At 37.3% G+C, this 18,573-nt stretch overlaps 1 protein-coding gene across 4 annotated transcripts in view; it reads right to left on the reverse strand.

Annotated features, from left to right (window-relative positions):
* ATP13A3 (ATPase 13A3) overlaps nucleotides 1-18,573 on the reverse strand; it is a 53,979-nt gene that overhangs the window by 21,333 nt on the left and 14,073 nt on the right. For all 4 annotated transcript variants that reach the window (XM_048954499.1, XM_048954501.1, XM_048954500.1 and 1 more), the window contains 11 exons: nucleotides 13,870-13,963; nucleotides 11,789-11,962; nucleotides 10,844-11,014; nucleotides 10,466-10,536; nucleotides 7,289-7,369; nucleotides 6,075-6,144; nucleotides 5,114-5,248; nucleotides 3,991-4,063; nucleotides 3,294-3,425; nucleotides 2,185-2,364; nucleotides 507-664 (listed from right to left, as the gene is read on the reverse strand). In XM_048954499.1, the coding sequence (XP_048810456.1) occupies nucleotides 507-664; nucleotides 2,185-2,364; nucleotides 3,294-3,425; nucleotides 3,991-4,063; nucleotides 5,114-5,248; nucleotides 6,075-6,144; nucleotides 7,289-7,369; nucleotides 10,466-10,536; nucleotides 10,844-11,014; nucleotides 11,789-11,962; nucleotides 13,870-13,920 (1,296 nt within the window). In that variant the 5' untranslated portion in view covers nucleotides 13,921-13,963. The remainder of the gene's footprint in view (nucleotides 1-506; nucleotides 665-2,184; nucleotides 2,365-3,293; nucleotides 3,426-3,990; nucleotides 4,064-5,113; nucleotides 5,249-6,074; nucleotides 6,145-7,288; nucleotides 7,370-10,465; nucleotides 10,537-10,843; nucleotides 11,015-11,788; nucleotides 11,963-13,869; nucleotides 13,964-18,573) is intronic.

Raw genomic sequence — 18,573 nt, forward strand, 5'->3', positions numbered from 1 at the left:
AACCCAGCATAATCTCCACCCACCATGAACAGCCATGATAATCCAGTCCTAATATATCCTCAAGCCAGAACTTCAAGTTTTCTCTTTCCCCTGCATAACTTTAAAGCACTGATGGAATAATGCAAAAATTTGAAAGAAAATAATTAGAGCTATCGGTTAGCAACATCTTAATAGGGATTTTTCCACCCATAGCACACTTTAGATTTGTTGTATGAAATTTCTTCGAACTGAGAATCAGACAGATAGCAATTTTATGTCCAAAAGGTAAAAGAAGATTGACTTGGTAACCCGCTCAAATTACATCATAAGATATTCATATTCTGCTTTTTTACTGAATCTTATTCTCAGTGGGCTTGTTTTTCTTGTTTCTTTGATAGAAAATAAAGCAAGGATATTTTCATTTAAAATCTAATTGTTTTTCATCATCCAAAGTGCTGGAAATGATAATCAATGCTTTTCTAAAATAAGGTTTTTTTGGACACAAATACAGTGAGATGGCAGCATACCTCATTTAAGATGCTATTGACAATGGTGTAAATAAACCCAATGCCTGCCACCACCACCAGAGACAGGAGAAACCAGTAGGCATCTCTGTAGAGCTTAAAATCAGTTGGCTTTGGATACAGTATGGAACGAACAAGCTGTCCTTTAGCAGTATTAAAGCCTAGAAACAAAAAGGAGTGACTTATTAGATGCATACACAAGAACAAAGCTTTTCAAATATATTAAAAACCTCAATGAAACCCTTAAGCTACGCATTTCATTAAGACTGTTTCCCAATAGACAGTAGCAGATGTTTTGCAATACTTAAATTACAGTGCTCATATTAAGTGCTTCACTCCGATGGCAAGAGCACAGAGCTGATTTAAATCTACCCCCTTCTACAAGGAAAGTAAACACCCAAATGGTTTGGCCTGAAAGTGTTTGTCATATTGTATTTTGTCCCTCAAACTGCAAACTCAGTGGGTGTATATACTAGCTGGAAGTGTCAGTCCTTGTAAAAACAAAATGATGAAGTTATTCATAAAGTCCAAATGTAAGTACTTAAATGGTAAGTCTCCATAAGTTCCTTTAACAGTCAGAAAAAAAGAGATTCACAAGAAAACTGCAGAGCACTGAGCTGTCTTTTAGAGAAATCAACACTCGCTCGATCACATTTAGATGCTTACATTAGGAGACCAGACTTGTGGCTTAGAGTCAGATGACCAGACACCCTGAGATTTTCTTTGATCTTTTGCCTCAATACAAGGGAAGGCCAGAACTGGTGTCAAGTCTTGTATGCCTGAAACATTTTGTATATGCTTAGACTTCCAAGTCTACTACTAAAACCCCAATACAATTGTTGGGTCTACTGGCTCCCTGATAGCCTCTCTTAAGTCTGTGAGCATTACAGGAAACACTAAGCTCTCCAAGCCGACATTTGGCATACAAAATTCTACCAAAACAAAGGAGCTGTTTCAACAGTCCTGAAGAGGATGAGTTCATTACAAGATGAACAAGACTTGAAGCCTCTGGGCTTTGAATTTGTTACTGCAGGAGAGAAATCATGGACCTGTTCAGAGTTCAGCATGCCATTATGTAACAGAGTATTTAACCACAAATGCTTTGTAATTCAAGAGCGCCAAAATAAAACAGAATCCCCAACTACTACAGTCAGTGTAGCTGTTTTGAATAGAAGAAGCCATCTATCAAAAGCCAAAGCTTTAAAATATTAGTAAAAATAATCACTTCTGTAAATAAATAAATAAATAAATGCTCAGGTTTCTTAGGCAAGTGTTAAGTGCACTGACAAACTGGGCAACAAAAGCATTTTGCATTGCCAACAGCTCCGCTAAAATAAGTGATTCCCCACCATCAACCCAATCCAACACTACCCTACATCTCTGAAAAGAGGCATACATAGTGCAACACATTGTAAAAATATATGTAAAGGGTTTGAAAATACAACCAGGTTTTAAATTTATGTTGAAGATTGAGTCATTCTCTTGTCTGCCAACAGATTCTCACCACACCATTATCTAGCTCTGTTAGCACAGCAACAGGCATTTATCAAATCAGTTGGGGTATAATCATTTATCCATGCTTTAGCAAGGTTCAATGCAATGAAATGAAATATCACTTCATGCACAGCTATAAAACTGAGTGTTATACTAATAAGTGATAAGCTTAAAAGTCTGTTCTCACCTGTTCTCACTACCAGAGCTTTAACTAATTCTCCAGTATAAAAACGGGTTTGAATCACATTGGTTCCACAAAACAAAGTATGTCGCTTATGAGCTTCTGGGCTGTATATTTCATCTCCCGTTGCTTTTGGATATTCTGAAGGATTTGGTAGATTAATCTTCGTGACAGGAACACTTTCACCTTAAACGGATAAACAGTATCTAAGCAAAATCAAAGAAGAACAGACATTTTCCCTTCATGATTTCAAATGGAGAAGTATAATCCCACTTCAACGCAGGTATTAGGCAGTCTTTCACCTATTAATCTCCGCTCACTAGGTTCCTTATCAAAATTCTACCTAATCTTATTCTCTATTTTCCCATACTGAATTTGTCCCTCTTACTTGAAGTCAGAGAAGTGCAAAATACAGTTCACAAAGAAAACAGGACGAGCTTCCTTTCCTCATCTTTACTCAGAAAAACCAAAAGTTGAAGGAAATTATTCTGATCTGCTCTGGTGACTGAGTATATTCAGACCAGGGTAGCAGACAATTTTATCTGTTGCTAGCAGCAGCATGAGGCTTGGATATATTCAAGGACCCAAACGTGATGAAACGCGCCACCTCTGAACTGCAATTTTCTAAATGCTGCCAGCCTGCCACATTATCCTAGGAACAACAAGAAAGCCATTCTATTCATTGAAGCTGTCTGACAATGACATCAGGTTTCAGAACATGCAGGCACAAACTTATTGAGGTAATCATTTGTTTAAGAAACAGAGTAGAACAGTCTACTCACTACCATCATCCTGGAAGTTTGTGCTAAATTTTTTTTGAAGAAACATACTGCAGAATTCAATCCACACTGAGAACAGCAAGTCAAGAGGCAGGAGGACTCACTATTAAGAAGAAAACTTTTCAACAAGAAACTATTAATCATTTTTGGAGTTGCCAAGTTGTACCAGGTACCTGTTGCATTAAGTGCCTAAGTACTGATGAGTGCAATCAATGGCAGGAACATACACATTTCAGCTAAATAAATATACTCACTTCTGTAGAGCAAGCTGCAAGATAAGCATGCACACAGGTAAAAAATGTCTTCAGCCATACAAGCATAATAAGTTTATGTTACCTGTTAACATGCTTTCATTCACGATACAGGTACCGCTGAGAAGTACTGCATCACAGGGCATAATTGTCCCGTTAGATGGAATCAACATGATATCTCCAGGCACAAGATTGGTAGAAAGGATTTCTTCAATTTCTAAGTGAAGGAACACAAACAAGTTTACCTGAAAACAGTCACCACAGATCCACACAGTTCGTGTGATATTTAACACTGTGCTCCATTTTATTAGAGGCATCTTGAAAACTCTTCAACAAGAGGCAAAAAAAACCCCCAAATGTTGATAAAACCAGTGCCATTATAGATTAACTTCTAGAGCACATGGGTGTAGTTTATCTAACAAATGAAAATAGTCAATGGAATGCAATGGAAATCCAATGCATGCACCTCTTTAGACCAAGAAAGACATTACAATGATAACCACATACCTGGTAAGGCAGCAGATATGACCTGGAATGGTAGATATGACAAAGAGAAGTACCCTACAAAACACAAATCTGACACTTGCTAAAAATGGTATCTAGAGTAATCCTGAACAGATGACTACCATATTTCAATTCCACTTTGCAACTTCTTTTCTCATGCAATTTTGCTACAAAATGCAAACATTACAAGCAGGAGAAAGAACAAGTATGCATCAAGTTCAAGCTCATATTTAATAAGCTACTTAAATTCAACTGTCCAAAGAGCATGCGAGGTTTACCTTGATTTCTTCTGCAGACAGAAACCCTTACAATGCTGTGAGCTGCTACCATGTCATGTAACATAACATATTGCTGCAAAGAGGAGAAAACAGTTCAAAATTTCAAAACACAGCTTCTCCTCTTCCAAATGCATACTGTACTTCTACAAGTGAAAATTCTAAGATTCTTTACTAATTCTTCTACAGCAAAATATTACTTTAAGCATTTGTATCAAAATAATTTAGGAAATTTATAGGCAAATAAAAGTTCAAGTATATCAGCCTATATAGATTCCTACTTTCAATAGCACTCTTGGAACAAAATACACGCTGCCAAGCAAATAAAAACATTTGCTCAGTAAGATACATAGCAATAAGACTAGAGTGAATGGACTCAAACTGTGCTAAGTTCAGGTTTGTTAACAGGAAAAATTTCTTCTCAGAAAGAGCAGTCAGGCACTGGAATGGGCTGCTCAGGGAGGTGGTTGAGTCACCATCCCTGGAGGTGTTCAAGAAATGTTTAGACGTTATGCTAAGAGAGTAGTTAAGTGGGAAAATACTGATGGTAGGTGGACAGTTGGACTGGACGATCTTGGAGGTGATTCTATGATTCTATACAAAAGAATTGCAGTATTTATATAAACTTTGATGAAAACCTTATTATTATTTCTTTTCCCACCTCTGGTATTTATTAAGAGACTGCAATTTAAGGATAGTTACTACTTCATTTTCCATTCACTACAGCTAAGTCTACACAGAAAATGCATCACTAATTTAATAATCTACAAGTCTGGGTGGTCCTCAGTTACACTGGACTTTTTCAAAGAGGAGGGAACAACGCAAGAAAGAATCAATACTGTCAGTACAATCCAATACATGTGGTTGCATCTGAGTTTTATGTGAGGTATCATTTCTGTTATCTGAGAAGGAGGCAGGTCAATCTGATTCAAGAGAGTGGGAAGTCAGCAGAAAACTGTCTCAAAAAGAACTGTAGATCCAAATTCATCCAACTCAAAGAAGGAAAATTCGTAACAAGATTCTATGTGTACAGTTCTGAAAAATTCTAAAAGATTCATAGAATTTCCACATAAAAATTATCTGGTAAATAAAAAGCTGAGAAGATGCACGTTTACTTTGACCTTACCTTTCTAACAGTGTAGAGTGAGCTAACAATGGATAATACAGACATGATCACAATTGCTAATGCATAGTAGTGATATTCATCAGTGATCCACAATATCACACTGAACAACTGAAAAATGTAAAAAGGATTGAGAACCTAGAAGAGTGAAAGAACATTAAAGTTAAACCAAATGGTCAAATGCATTCTCATTCAGAAGAGTCAGAATAATTCTCCTCTACAGAGGAGATAAAACTTCCAAATGTTTTGGTTTTTTTAACCTGGATTTTGCCTGTTTTGTCAAATTGCTCCCTCTTTTTCACAAATTCAGCCCTCCAAAAGTAGCTCTCATTAAAATAGCATGCAAGTATATGTATTAAAGATTGTATGCACTTTCCCCTACACCTCAAAGCAAAAAGGATAGGTATATCTGTTGCATAATAAATTCTTATTTTCAAAGCTATCACCTCTTAATTATTAATAAACACTCTTATCCGTTAGCTCAGCTTTCAGAATTTCATTGTTCAAAATGTTCTACCACCTATTATCACATGGATAACAAATTAGCTACTCAAATTCATACTATAAAAGGGAAATGGAACAAGCAAATCAAGCGCACATGCAAGAACGCATTAGATTTTATGAGTATGCTGTAATGTAAAATACCCAGGCTGATAAAGCCACTGACTGTGTTCACCATCAAGTCTGAAATGAACCATAAAAACAAGATGCACAGCCGCTCAAAAATCCCTGGCATGTTTTTTTCATGCCCTTACTGGGGCACCACACTGTGAACTGCACAGAGTTTGTAGCAAAGGCCTTGCAGATTTGGAGCTCTTAAAATTCCCTATCATTTTTCTTATAAGTGCTGGGCTCTCTGAGGTTTTCGTTTCACATCATCATTTGAATACTAGCCTAAGAATCACTGCACTTAAAATAACTTTTAATGATACACATTTTTGTTCATTAAAAAAAATGATCTTACCTCCTTAATCAGAAGCTTAAAAATGGAAGGCACTTTCACAGCAATTTCATTTATTCCAAAGAACATTTTCCTGCATTAAAACCAACCAAAAAATATACTTAAAATTTTTAAAGATCTTATTCATTTTGAATTAATTCCATTAATACCAGAAAATGATAAAATATCATTTAATCCATGGCCCCTTTTATCACATTTACTGTTTCAAAAGGCATTTACCATTATGCCTGTCCAATGAGATGTTACATACTTCCAACGTGAAGATGATTACTTTTTATTTCAATTTAAACTGTATTTTAGGTTCTTATTTCTCTAAGAACTTTATTTAGGTCCACTTTTAATAATCATATCATTCTGAAACTCTGTATGTGGTTTTCACCAACTTAAGCTCTAGCTTTAATTCTTAGCCTTGCAGTAAGATGCTGTTTTCATGGTTCTGTACCTTAGTTTTAAGCACAGCACAAAGAAGGGCAAATCATGAGAAGGAAAGCAAAAAACTAATCTCTGATGGGATCTGATCTGGTTTAGTAAGATTGACATGACTGACATTAATCTTGAAGAAAAAGCCACAAATGAATAGAAAATGGAAGGAGCAAGAATATGCTTCCATATTTTAAACTGAGAAGGTCTGATACGGAAAAGAGAAAAAAAAAGCCAGAAATGCAACAAAATGCAAAGCTGTTTAGTTTAGGCAGCAATAAATTACAACACCAAAGCTTATGTACATATAAACGTTTTGAAAATACATCCTCCAGCTGGTTGGATTCAGATTCTACACTTCAGATTCTCTTCTCACTGGGCATTCAAAGCTTTGTTCCCTGTCAGGATGCTCACACATTTAGTCTAAAATAGCATGCTACAGACAAAATACTTTTTCCAGTTACTTCTTGCTAACTCGAACTTTAAGAAGCGGAAATGTGTTTAGCTCCAACCAACCACAGGTACATCCATGCAAACTATGGGACAAACCCCTCATACTAACTAAGCTTTTAAAATGTAAGCTAAAACCTGGGAAGCTTCATTCGTATCTTCCTAAATTAGTTGTAATTAGAAGTTAATTAAGAAACTGTAACAGTTTAGGTCATGCCACTCTCTACTGGCATCCAATATTCTTTATTAGCTATGTAACACTCTCTGCTGTCTTCTAAATTTTGTTAACTTTATGAGGAGAGACAATTGGATCAAAGCAGTTCTTCCCTCAAATATTGTAACATTACCTATAATCATGCATCTCCTTTGTCAGTCCTCTGCTGTGTTCATTATGAATTGAAGAACAGAATGTAGAGTCATCTAATCCTCTAAGTAGAGGAAAAAGTCAGTGAGTTATTTCAGAAACCTGATATTTAAAACATCAAGTATTCAGCAACACAAGAGAGTTACACCCTTAATTAATGCTCTTCTAGTTACTGTGTCACACAACTGTAGATACAAATGCCATCCTAAAAGTTGACTTGTCTTACCCTGGAGGACAGTCATACCTTTATTTCAGTAATAGTAGGGATACATTTGAGAAATGAACTAAAATACTAGCATAACCAATATTCAAATCCTCTGAAGTGTGAACAAGTTTTTTAAGACATTATATGAAGTAAATCAGGACTAGGTAAAATACAGTCTACATTCCAAGTGCCTCCTTCACACTGTAAGATTCATCTTCATAGGACTCCTACGTGCTGTGAAAATCAATGCTGTAAATTAGATGACCCTCAGATAAGAAAGAATGTGTGAAATATCATTGTTTATAGCTACAGGATTGTTTGAATTGTTTGAACTAACAAGCTCACTTAATTGAACATATCACATCCAATGTCCACATGTTTTTCTAGTGGACATAATTTGGATGCATAGGAAAGCATCATTATCTTTTGAAAGGCTTTCACAGATGACACAAAAAAAGAGCACTTCTCAACACAAGTCTTTTACTATATTGGAAAACTTCAGTTCTCTACAAAAAGGATTCAGAGTTGTGTCCCATTGAAGAAATACCCTTTCTACTGCGCATACACATAGTAAGAATTATTTCCATTCTCTAAGACATGGGGAAAAAAGTTTAATACCCTCACTGTTGCAAAGGCTGAAACTATGCTTCTATCAGCTTCTGGTGAAATCATTATGAGAATATAAAAATGCTAATAAATAAACTTCATCATGGGTTTACAAATTTTCCCTAAATTATGTCAGGTTCAAAGATTTTAAAGCATGATTTTTAGATCAGCATATAACTCTCTTCTAGTAACTGTGCCTTCCTCCCCTTCTCTCCCAGTTTTGCTCAGAAAAGAAACTTATTTTAGTTTTCAGTCCACAATGAGAGAAATTAGCCTCACTCCACTTAAGTGTTGCAGTGCTGAATTCCCAAGAGATTAAGAAAATCCCAGTATGCACATACTTTATCACACCAACTACTCATCAACTCACTCAAAGTTTCATTTGACACTAGCTAAAACAAAACAGACATACAGGGTCAAAGGTGCATCCTCTTTGGCTACACAGTCAGGTCTGATTTAGTTTCAGAACAATTGCACTTGCATTTCCTGTGTTTAAACCAGGGTTCTTAATGCTACATTATTATAAGAACAATGATAACAAAACTCAAGCTCTCACAACTGAAATAGTTGCCCAAGAAATCTTTATTTGCTTCCCTTCTGAACTGTGATTAGTGTTTATGTAATCAAACCATTCTATCTTCTGGATACTTGCATAACTGCCTGTGCAGACTGACTTATCTTCATTATACAGTATTATACTTAGAACACAACTGCAGCTGTACTGCTTGCCTTGGGATCTTACTACAAAACCCTCAGTCTAAAGTCCCATCTCTTTGCAAATTGATTCTCTGCCATGTTACTATAGAAGGAACTGATCAGCAGCTTAAGAAAGGCATCCCAGTGAAGGCAACCAGTATGAATGTTTAAGAATTCTTTTCATGATGTTTACATTCTTAAGTTCAATTACTATATCCCAGGTGATACCAAGAACTTCCCTACATGATCATAACTAATTCACTGTAGAAAGTAACTACACCATCCTCTTGCTCTTACTTGACTTTGCCCAAAAGTGACTCTGTACTCTGCTAGTCTCAGACGAGGCTCTTTCCCCACTTCAGCACCCAGCTGTTAAGTAGTGGATTCCAGCTCAGCTACAGTACCTGACTAAATAAGTGGTTGGTCAGGCTGAGTGATTCCTAACATATCACAGCAGTGAAAATTGGGCATATTAGCAAGAATGTGACTGAACAAACACTCACAACTTCACAGGCATAGCTGAGATTTTTCAGGGGATTATAACTTGGCTGAGCTATCACAAGAACATCAAAAGGCACAGCCAAAAAGCAAATGCCAAGTTTTGAGTCATTGCTTTCATGCTGAGGCACGACACTTATTTCTAACCATGTGGAGCTGTACAAATTTTCCCTTTACCTGCACCATTGTAACTTAAGAGACTTAACATAAAAAATGTATATGAAGCTTTTATTTACAAATGAAATGAGACACCTCCATCTTCCCAGAGGAGTTCTGAATTTCATAACTGCCTGTATGATGATCACTTCTTGTAACTGTTGTCACTGCTGATAACTTCCCATGTTATTCATTTGTCTGCAGAATAGGTTTCACAGAAATTTTTAGTTATTTTTCCTCCAGTCACTGGTCTGGAGTCTTTTTTTCTATATGTACTCCTTGTAGCTTTCAATGAAACTTTGAATCATGTGGAAAAGTACGTTTCTCATTCAGACTTCCTGTTTTAAAAAGTAGTCAAAAAATCAAAGCTTCTATCTTCAACCCTGACATCATGGAACTGTGCTGCTGGGTAAGAGGAATTACAGCACATCACCTTCAGCACATGGCTTGTACGGTCCACAAAAAGGTGTTTTCCATCACTGCAAGAGACTTGATGTTACTAAAAGCCACTGCTTCCAGTTCAGCTTGGCTAAATACAGCTGCACAAACCTACATAAAGGTGAGCAACGAGCATTCAGTGAATTGCCCTCTTCCTAGGTACTCCTGAGTCTAGCTCAGCAGCTATGCAAAAAGCTTAAGTTATTCCAACAGAAGGAAAATATTTTACAAGTTTATGGGAGAACTGCTGTCTACAAAAAGGTGCTCATAGTCTCAACTAACACTCCTAGAACAGGAAAAAAAAAAAAAAAAAAAAAAAAGCCTGCGGTGGCACAAAGCACGTTACCCTATATAAATCATGCTCAATACAGGTAGATTAAACAAAAACTCTCTTTCCAGAAGTCACACTGTGTTAAAATCTCCCTGCTCTCACAGTGGTTCAAAGGCTCATTGAGCTAAAACAGCTGGTCAGAATATAGCATTATTTTTCACCATGCTTTCAGGCATGCAATAGTTACAAAAAATGCAGTTTTAAGTAAAATAAGAAAGAAATGTTCCTACCGTATAACATCAAAACTTTGAGCTGAATCATTCCAGAAATACTTCACGCTGTGATGTGTGAAATAACGAATCTGCAAGGGCAACAGACCAGGTATTAAACTGGCACCACTCGGCACCTCTCTCTCCATTGACTGCATTTTGAACAGCGACAGAAAATGAATTTAGAAAAGCTACTGAAAACTGAGCGGCTTTCTTTCAAAATAATATTTCAAACATCCCAGCAATGGGTTACTGTAGAAGAGATGTTTTCTACCCGAGGAGTCTGTTAGGCTTTTAGAGAAATGAAATAACTGATGCGTTACTGCACTGCGCGTGTTTACACCACACACTACTTGCAGATGCTCTCAAAGTTAGCAAGTGAAGCACTGCTCTACTTACAGGCAAATATTTTTTCAAATAATTTTTATTCTCTTCTGCAGCAGATTCACAGAAATGAACAGTGTGGCCATTTGAAACCTTGTGTACAATAGGGTCAGGATTCTGTAAAGGACTGGCTCCCAAAGAAGGCATAACGCGAACCTTTGCACAAAACCATATCTTGAATTCGTCCTTATGAAAAAAAAAAGAAAAGAAGGAAGCTATTACAACATTTCAACAGCATTTTACTACAGTAGCTGTAGCAACGAGTCAACAGATAACAGTCTAAACATAATTATAGAAGATAACTTCAAATTAAAGTCAGATGCCTTAAGAATGCATTCAATTCCACAATTCTGAAATAACGTTTTCCAAACTAAAAGGATCTGTTATTGCTTTTTTCTTAAGCAATGAAACCTGGCACTTGAATTGTGACACATTCAGTCCTTCAGAAAATACTAGATTTGTTCTGTAGCAGGAAAAACAACGAGATTTCTGTGTGTGCAGCTTCACACACTCTGCCACTTAGAAGAACTGAAGATGTACCATGAAATCATAGAGATCCTACAAAGTAAAAATACAATTTGATATCACACCCTTGGATCTAGACTTTCACCTTCAAACTTAAAATGGTTGATGAAGAGTCAAAAAACTGAAAACTGTGTATCAGTTTATAAGAGCAAGGTATCTGATCTGCAGCTTCCAATGAAAATGTAATTCATGTATTTAATTCTCAAAACCCAAAAGCAAAGACTTTGTTTTCACTATGTCCTCTGCAAACAGCTGTCACTCTTCTCATACAGGCAGCAAAGCTAAACACAGTACTAAGGAGCACAGTTCTTCAGCACTACAAAACAAAACTGTGTCTACCAGACAGACAAGAATCTGTGTAATTCAGCAAACAGCAAGAGGGATGAGAAACAACTCCTAACTTGCTTAAGCACACCCTCCCATCTACAGACTTACGGTTGTTCTCAGCAGAACCACTTCACAGTCTTTAAGCGTAGTCTTTTTGCACGTTGCTTTCACACGCCACTGAGGCATCCAGTAGAGGAGGAGGAGGAGGAAGCCACCAGAACAGATCACTCCTACAGTAACTAGCACCAGCTTCCAACGACATAATTCATAACCATAGATCTCCTGCACGGAAACAGAGAAACAAACAACAACCAGTGACCCCCTTAATGACTCTGGCTTAGGAAACTGACATTAATTTTTCATCAAATGCAATACTTAAAGGGAAATACATCTGAAATCTATTTTCTTCCTTTTACTTTTCTGGAGGAGGAAAACATTTTGTAAAAAATGATGGGGAAGTAACAAAAAGGACTGTTTAGCGCAGTGAGAAATACAAAGGTCAGTTAAAGCCTCAAAAAGGCAGCACGTACACATTGTTCAAAACATTTCATTACAGAACCTATCTACTTTGCTGGACTGGTCCATGGAGACTTAGGCTGTAACACAACCTGCCTTAAGTCTCATCACATCTGTGATCAGCATATAGCACAAGCCAACCAAGCACTTAAGAAAAAAAGCAAGTATTTGTTTTTAGTCAGGTGTCAGTTTTACCAGATAAGCATTTGATAAGCTAACACACACAGTTTCAAATTACTGGTGCTAACATATTTTCATACTGTTTTCTAAACACCTGTACAAATACTTGTAAAATGCTACTACTAAGTAAAGGAACCTGGTTATTTTGTCTGCTATTTAACAAGCAATGCTATTGTGAAACATTAGAGACTACGAGCAGCACTCTCAAGATTCTGCACCTTGCGCCAGCTGGAAAAACCTTCGCAATAAAAAACCCACAAAGTATTAAGTGTGCCTTAGTCAAAGGCATGTACCAACTTAACCTGATGAGAGCTGGGAACAGAACACAATTCAGTGGCTTTCCAGATGCAGTGCTACATTCCTGAGTTTCACATTACATCATATTATATTTCCTGCTGCAAAATGGCAATGACGTTTCCCATTGAGTCCCACTGGCACTGTTCACATTAACACCAACTTTTTGCACAATTCTGGGGATTTTCATTAAGCATTAATACTGCCTTTACTAAGAAAAGGTTTTTCAAGAGGTTTATTTTGTAGACTTCTCAGCTTACAAAAAAACAGACCAAACCCATTCTGCTACCCCTACAACGCTGGAGCCAATACTCACTCCTTAACATGAAAAACAAAGAGGTGAAGAATAGAAGGAAATACTACTGCCTCTTTTGAAGAAAAAAAAAAAAAAAGTATAAAAAAGCAATCCCCTTCAAAAAGGACTTATTTTAATGATGAGGCCACATGCAATGCAGTTTGACTTTTTGTTGTAAGCTGCATTTTGCCTACTCTCCATGTCTAAGGTGGTCTAATGAAGAGCAGCTTTTCCTAGCAGCGTGCTTAAAGAAAGAACAAGGAATTCAACATGCACAACTTCACCATTAAAGAAAAATCCCAAGTATTTTCTGCAGTCTGTAAAGAAGACTTGAAAAGTAAAGATCAGCTGACACTACTTCTGTCAAATCTTGCTGCTGACTCCTCCTGGATGAACAGTAAGAGATATCTTTGCTTTAGTCAGAAGCAAAGTTTAAATGCTACCAAACACCCACAAAGATGCTCTCCTTGTTTCAGGGAGTGGAATCTTAACTACATAAACATGAATATGCAAGAGTAAGCAGAGCCAAATTTGAGGTAATTAAATAAACTGTTTTAACCAACACGAAAAAAGCTTCAGGGATTGGAAAAAGAAAAAATAACCTTGTTCCACTTCCATTTGCCTTTAAAATACTGTTAAATATCAGCTTTGCTATCTGATTGCTGACCTCAACCAAGCACCTCTGGCAAGGCTTTCAGCAAAAAACATTACCTATCTACATTACAAAAAACATTACCAAGACTACATTTCATAATTACAGAAAGAATGAAAAAGTGTAACTTCATAAAAATCTTGTTTTAAATTGAGACAGGGCACTTCCTGATGGAATATGCCCCATATATAGACCAAAATTATAGAAACACATTTCTTTCACAGTATAAAAACAGAATGCACAATTAATTACCATCTCCTCCTCCTCTGCCTTATTGACAAATTTCTTTTCTTCCTTCTCCATGTTTAGTATGATATGGAACTTCTCAACGTGAGATATGGAAGACCTTTAAAACAAAGTAATAAAAACTTGAAGCAACATAACTGATAAGTATTAGGTTGTCTAGAGGCTTGCTTTTAACTTTAAGTGCACACACATGAAACACAATGACAATATATTAACACATATCTTGAATTTCCACTGCAGTAGTTTCCTGTAGCAATTTACCTTGATCCACCTTGGTTACTCTCTACATGCAGCATACCACATTTTTGGCACATTCTACAAACTTTATGAAAGAAACATAATTTAAAACTGTGAAAATAAAAGAAAAAAGCTTAGAAGTAAGTAAAGATTACACACTCTTATCATTATATACTGTAATGGCTTCAACCAGATGCTTTCAGAAGCTAGGCTACTTTCCTGAAGGAAAGGCATTGTAGCCCTGGGATGTGCACTTCTCAACTAAGCAGGAAAAATTCATGTGTTAAAACAAACAAACAAGAAAACAAACAAACAAAACAAAAGACAGAAAAGAAGGATAACATTAAAAAAATCACAGTCTTCATGTTCCCCATCTAATGTTTCTAAATTAAGTCATGCTTAATGTTTAGTTAAGTTTTATCTTCTTTACGGTTCTTTCACTGCTATTTCGTGCAGCTCTAGCTAGTGGAGGTGTCCCTACCCACAGCAGGGGCACTGCAATTAGGGCACCTTCAAGGCCCTCTTCAACCCAAGCCATTCTATGATTCTCTAACTTACATTAACACATTTGCCTCTTACAGTAAATTCATTGCAATTGCAAATCTTTGGGGTGCTCTAAGGACAGATTAGAAACATAAGTTACACGAGCACAAAAAAGCAAGAGAATGCCAAGATGGCCATGTGATAAACACAATTCAATAGATTCCTATTCCAATAGAGAAGAACTACAGACATAAGGGTATCACCACTTACTATGAGGCTAACCAGAACTTTCAGCATCATGAAGACAATGAGAAATACCAAGTCCAAAAGCTAAATTTTGGAAATTAAAACTGCATCAAACTTTCATTTCAGTATTCCTGTACAAGTTAACTATATATAATTTATTATTCATCAGCCCCTATCTTTTTTCACAGGACCACTTACCACCTAAAGATACCAAATAGCTACTGCTTACCTGCCACAGCACGGATTAGATATCATTCTATGTGTTGTCATTAACCTTGTTTTCATTTACTGCACATACATCCATCGCTCTGAAGACAGCACTTATTACCATAGCATGTAAGTAGTCCTAAGAATTCACTCTCGTAGCATAGCTAATATAAAGGTTATTGAAAATGTCATTTTTCATACAAAAACTGGTTCAAAAAACCCCCAAAAAGTCACAGTTAAAGCCATCCACTTAACCTCACCTCAGCTAGTCAATGAAGACTAGGAGGCAACTACTGAAAATACTTACATTCAGTAGCATAATGACAGAAGCACAATTGTTAATGAGTTCCTTGCTATCATTAAGCCTTCATCACTTGTACAGATCACATCACCAGACTGCAAGTCAGCTCCTCTCAAATCCACCTCCTGGACTGAGACAGTTTCATCCACCAACATCAACTTCAAAAGCCCTTTCCAATCCACTCCCCCAGTTTATCAGCGTATCCTTGCACAGCTCCTGCAAGCTACTGTCACCTCTCTAGCTAAGCCAACAAGTGACACAGGAATCCAACCACCTTTTTTTTTTTTGCCGTTCAAATCCAGGGCTCCCCAGAAATCTATTCTCACCTCTGAGAAAGGTTCTAGTGGAAGAAATGCACTCAGTGCTAAGGACAACACACCACACACAGCTCTGTCACAGATGAGAAATGCAGCACTTCAGGAATTCAGTGCTTGATCAAGCTTTGATTTTGCTCTGTATCAAAGGAAGCTCACTGGTTACCAGCAGTCCCCCTTGACTCAAACACCAGCTCACAACTGTTGTACTGATAAGCTAAAATTTTCTATTGTGGTCCAATACTGAACTCTACCTTTCTCACTGCAGATTTATTTGGAATTAAAGCTATAAGATATGCACAGTTGATACTTCCTTAACTGTTAGGTATGCCATGCAAGTTCTAAAACACTTCTTTTTTTTCTTAAACTGACACTTTTATTCACTAAGCAGCTTTTAATCAGGGAAGAAACGCCCAAGGAAACCAAATAACTGAAGACTGTCCTAAGTTACAGGAGCACACAAAGCCCTAACGCTGCATTCAACAGAGAAGAAAATGTTGCACCTTTTCCTGAGGTACTACACTGATAACTATTAGCTGATCTTTGCTGACTGAGCAAGCAGAATGCCAGGCACTTCTACCAAAACGTTTATAAGCAATAAACATTTGTAGCAAAAATGTAAAGATGGTAAAGGTGAATTTGTGGCACATGTATTGAGAAAAGTGATGTTAAAGAACTACAGTAAGTTTCAGTCAGTACACTTGAAGGTGTAAGGCCTACAAGCTTATCTGAAGTCCCTTTCTGATAGGTGGCATAATTAATAAAATTAATAAAAATTAATAAAAATCAATCCGTTCAAATGTCACCTTTCAAGTTTGCTTTGTAAGGAAAGAAGTAGAAAGACCTTCCTAGTGTTCTCCACACACTTGTCCTAATCCATAATCCTTAAAAAACTAACTCAGCTCTAGCATATGTCATTGCTATCAGTTTATTCTTCCAGGTTTTTTCCGTTTCAACTGGAAAATTCACAATAGCAAGAGAAAAACATCCAGGGCTATAAAGACTGCAGATACAAAAACAGAAGTCTGAGACCTCCTGCAGTCGCTGGGAAACTTAAAATAAGCTTTGCAGATAAAAATAAAACTTACTGACAACTCAAGCCTGAGGTACAATGCATACACACATACGAAAACACCAAGTTTTTACACACACATTTACAGTCTGTGATCATTCATCAACTTAAAATTCACCAGTAACTGAGCTTACAAACTTGTTTCTTACATATTGTACTATTGTACTGTTTCCAGAGATCTGTCGAAACCCCAAGACAAAGGAAAGTTTCCCTTACCACCAGGCAGTCCAGCAGCCGTCCCCTGCACTTGCATTTGCCATCATGAGTTACGAGGCCGTTCTTAATAACTGCGACCCTATCTAGAAGGGAAGTCCTGACAAATGAACTATTTTGTCTAAAATCTAAAAAAAGTCTCCAAGGGCTTTTCAAACTGTTATCAAAAGATTAACATATCAAAGAAAATTTGGCACTGCTTGGATTGTGCTTTTTTTTCCCCCCTCTGCTGTGCATGAACAATTGCAATCCTGTAATTGGGCTCACAGAGAGGCAGTACTTCCAGGCATCAGCCTGCCAGTACAGCTCATTCTATTCAAACCACAATTGCCTCACAAGGATCCTACAGGCAGTTTCAGGTCTGTGCATGAGCCCTGATACTATCTGCATAGCTGAAAGCATATGTGCTTCTGACCAAACAGTTCCTTGTATTTACAGCTGTCCCGAGTACAGACTACAAAATTCATTTTAAGCTGAAAAACACGGATAAACAATGCAGTTAAAAATACATACACGTTTCTCACCTGAAACGTTTCGCAGTTTATCACAGTGATGACAAAGTGATTGCACATACCATGCTAGAAGAGCTTTAGGAATCAAGCTCTAGAAAGCTGAATCAGGTAACCTGAACACTGCAGAAATCAGCAATGATGCTGTACAATGATCAAGCAGCACTTGCCTTGGGAAGATGCCAAAGGGCAAACCCAGCCATCCAGCACAGCAGGCAGGAAAAGACACAGACAACACAAGCATGAAAAAGGCCAAACTTAAGAAACACACATGCAGAGATGAGTGCACATTATCTTCCTCATCTGCCTGCACAATCTTCACTGAATAAGCCTAGCACCCACATTGCTACAAGATGAGAATTAGAACAAAAAAAGAATCACCTGAACAACCAACCCATCTAGAAAAACACGATGATAAAGTTCAAACACGAATCATTCAGTGAAACTTAACCTGGTGTCTTAATAAGCAACCCATCAAGTTTTCCTGAGGCCAAAAGGATCCATTATGGTATCCTTAGGGGCCACTGAAAGACTAAACATTCCTTTCCAGAACTTCGTAACAACAAATACAACCTCCATTAGGAGATCATTTTCAAGTCCATAGCTGTGAAGCAAGTTTCCAAATAGCTTTATGTCAGTACAGGTCTTTCAGATCTCTAACTTTAAAAAGTTTCTTGAACAGCCCTTAACTGTAGGCAGTACCTGGTGAGAGCAGACATTCAGCTCTACCCTGACTAGCTGTCAAAGCACAGAAAAACCCTGTATTGTTCGGAAAATAGGAAGCCAAAGGCTCAGAAATTAAGAGTTTCTGCACTTTACGGACATTCTTCCAAATCCTTTATCAAGAGAAGGCATCACCCTACCAACGTGGCAGACCTTACAAAGGCAGTATTCGTTACCAGGCATTATTCTTGCTCCAGCAGCATGCCATTTGCACACATTTACAGTAGTTACCAAAACAGGTCTTGCATTGTGGCAAAGGCTTTCAGCACTGCATCTGATGGACCTACAAGTGGTAGCAACCGCCTTACATACCCAAGACACCAGCTGATGCTCCATCTCTGCCATACTGGCAGCTATGAAATCAAAACTGAAGAGCTCCTCAAACTAGAATAGCAACAACAGGCC

Source organism: Lagopus muta, chromosome 9 (assembly GCF_023343835.1).
Source record: "Lagopus muta isolate bLagMut1 chromosome 9, bLagMut1 primary, whole genome shotgun sequence".
Taxonomy (NCBI): Eukaryota; Metazoa; Chordata; class Aves; order Galliformes; family Phasianidae; genus Lagopus; species Lagopus muta.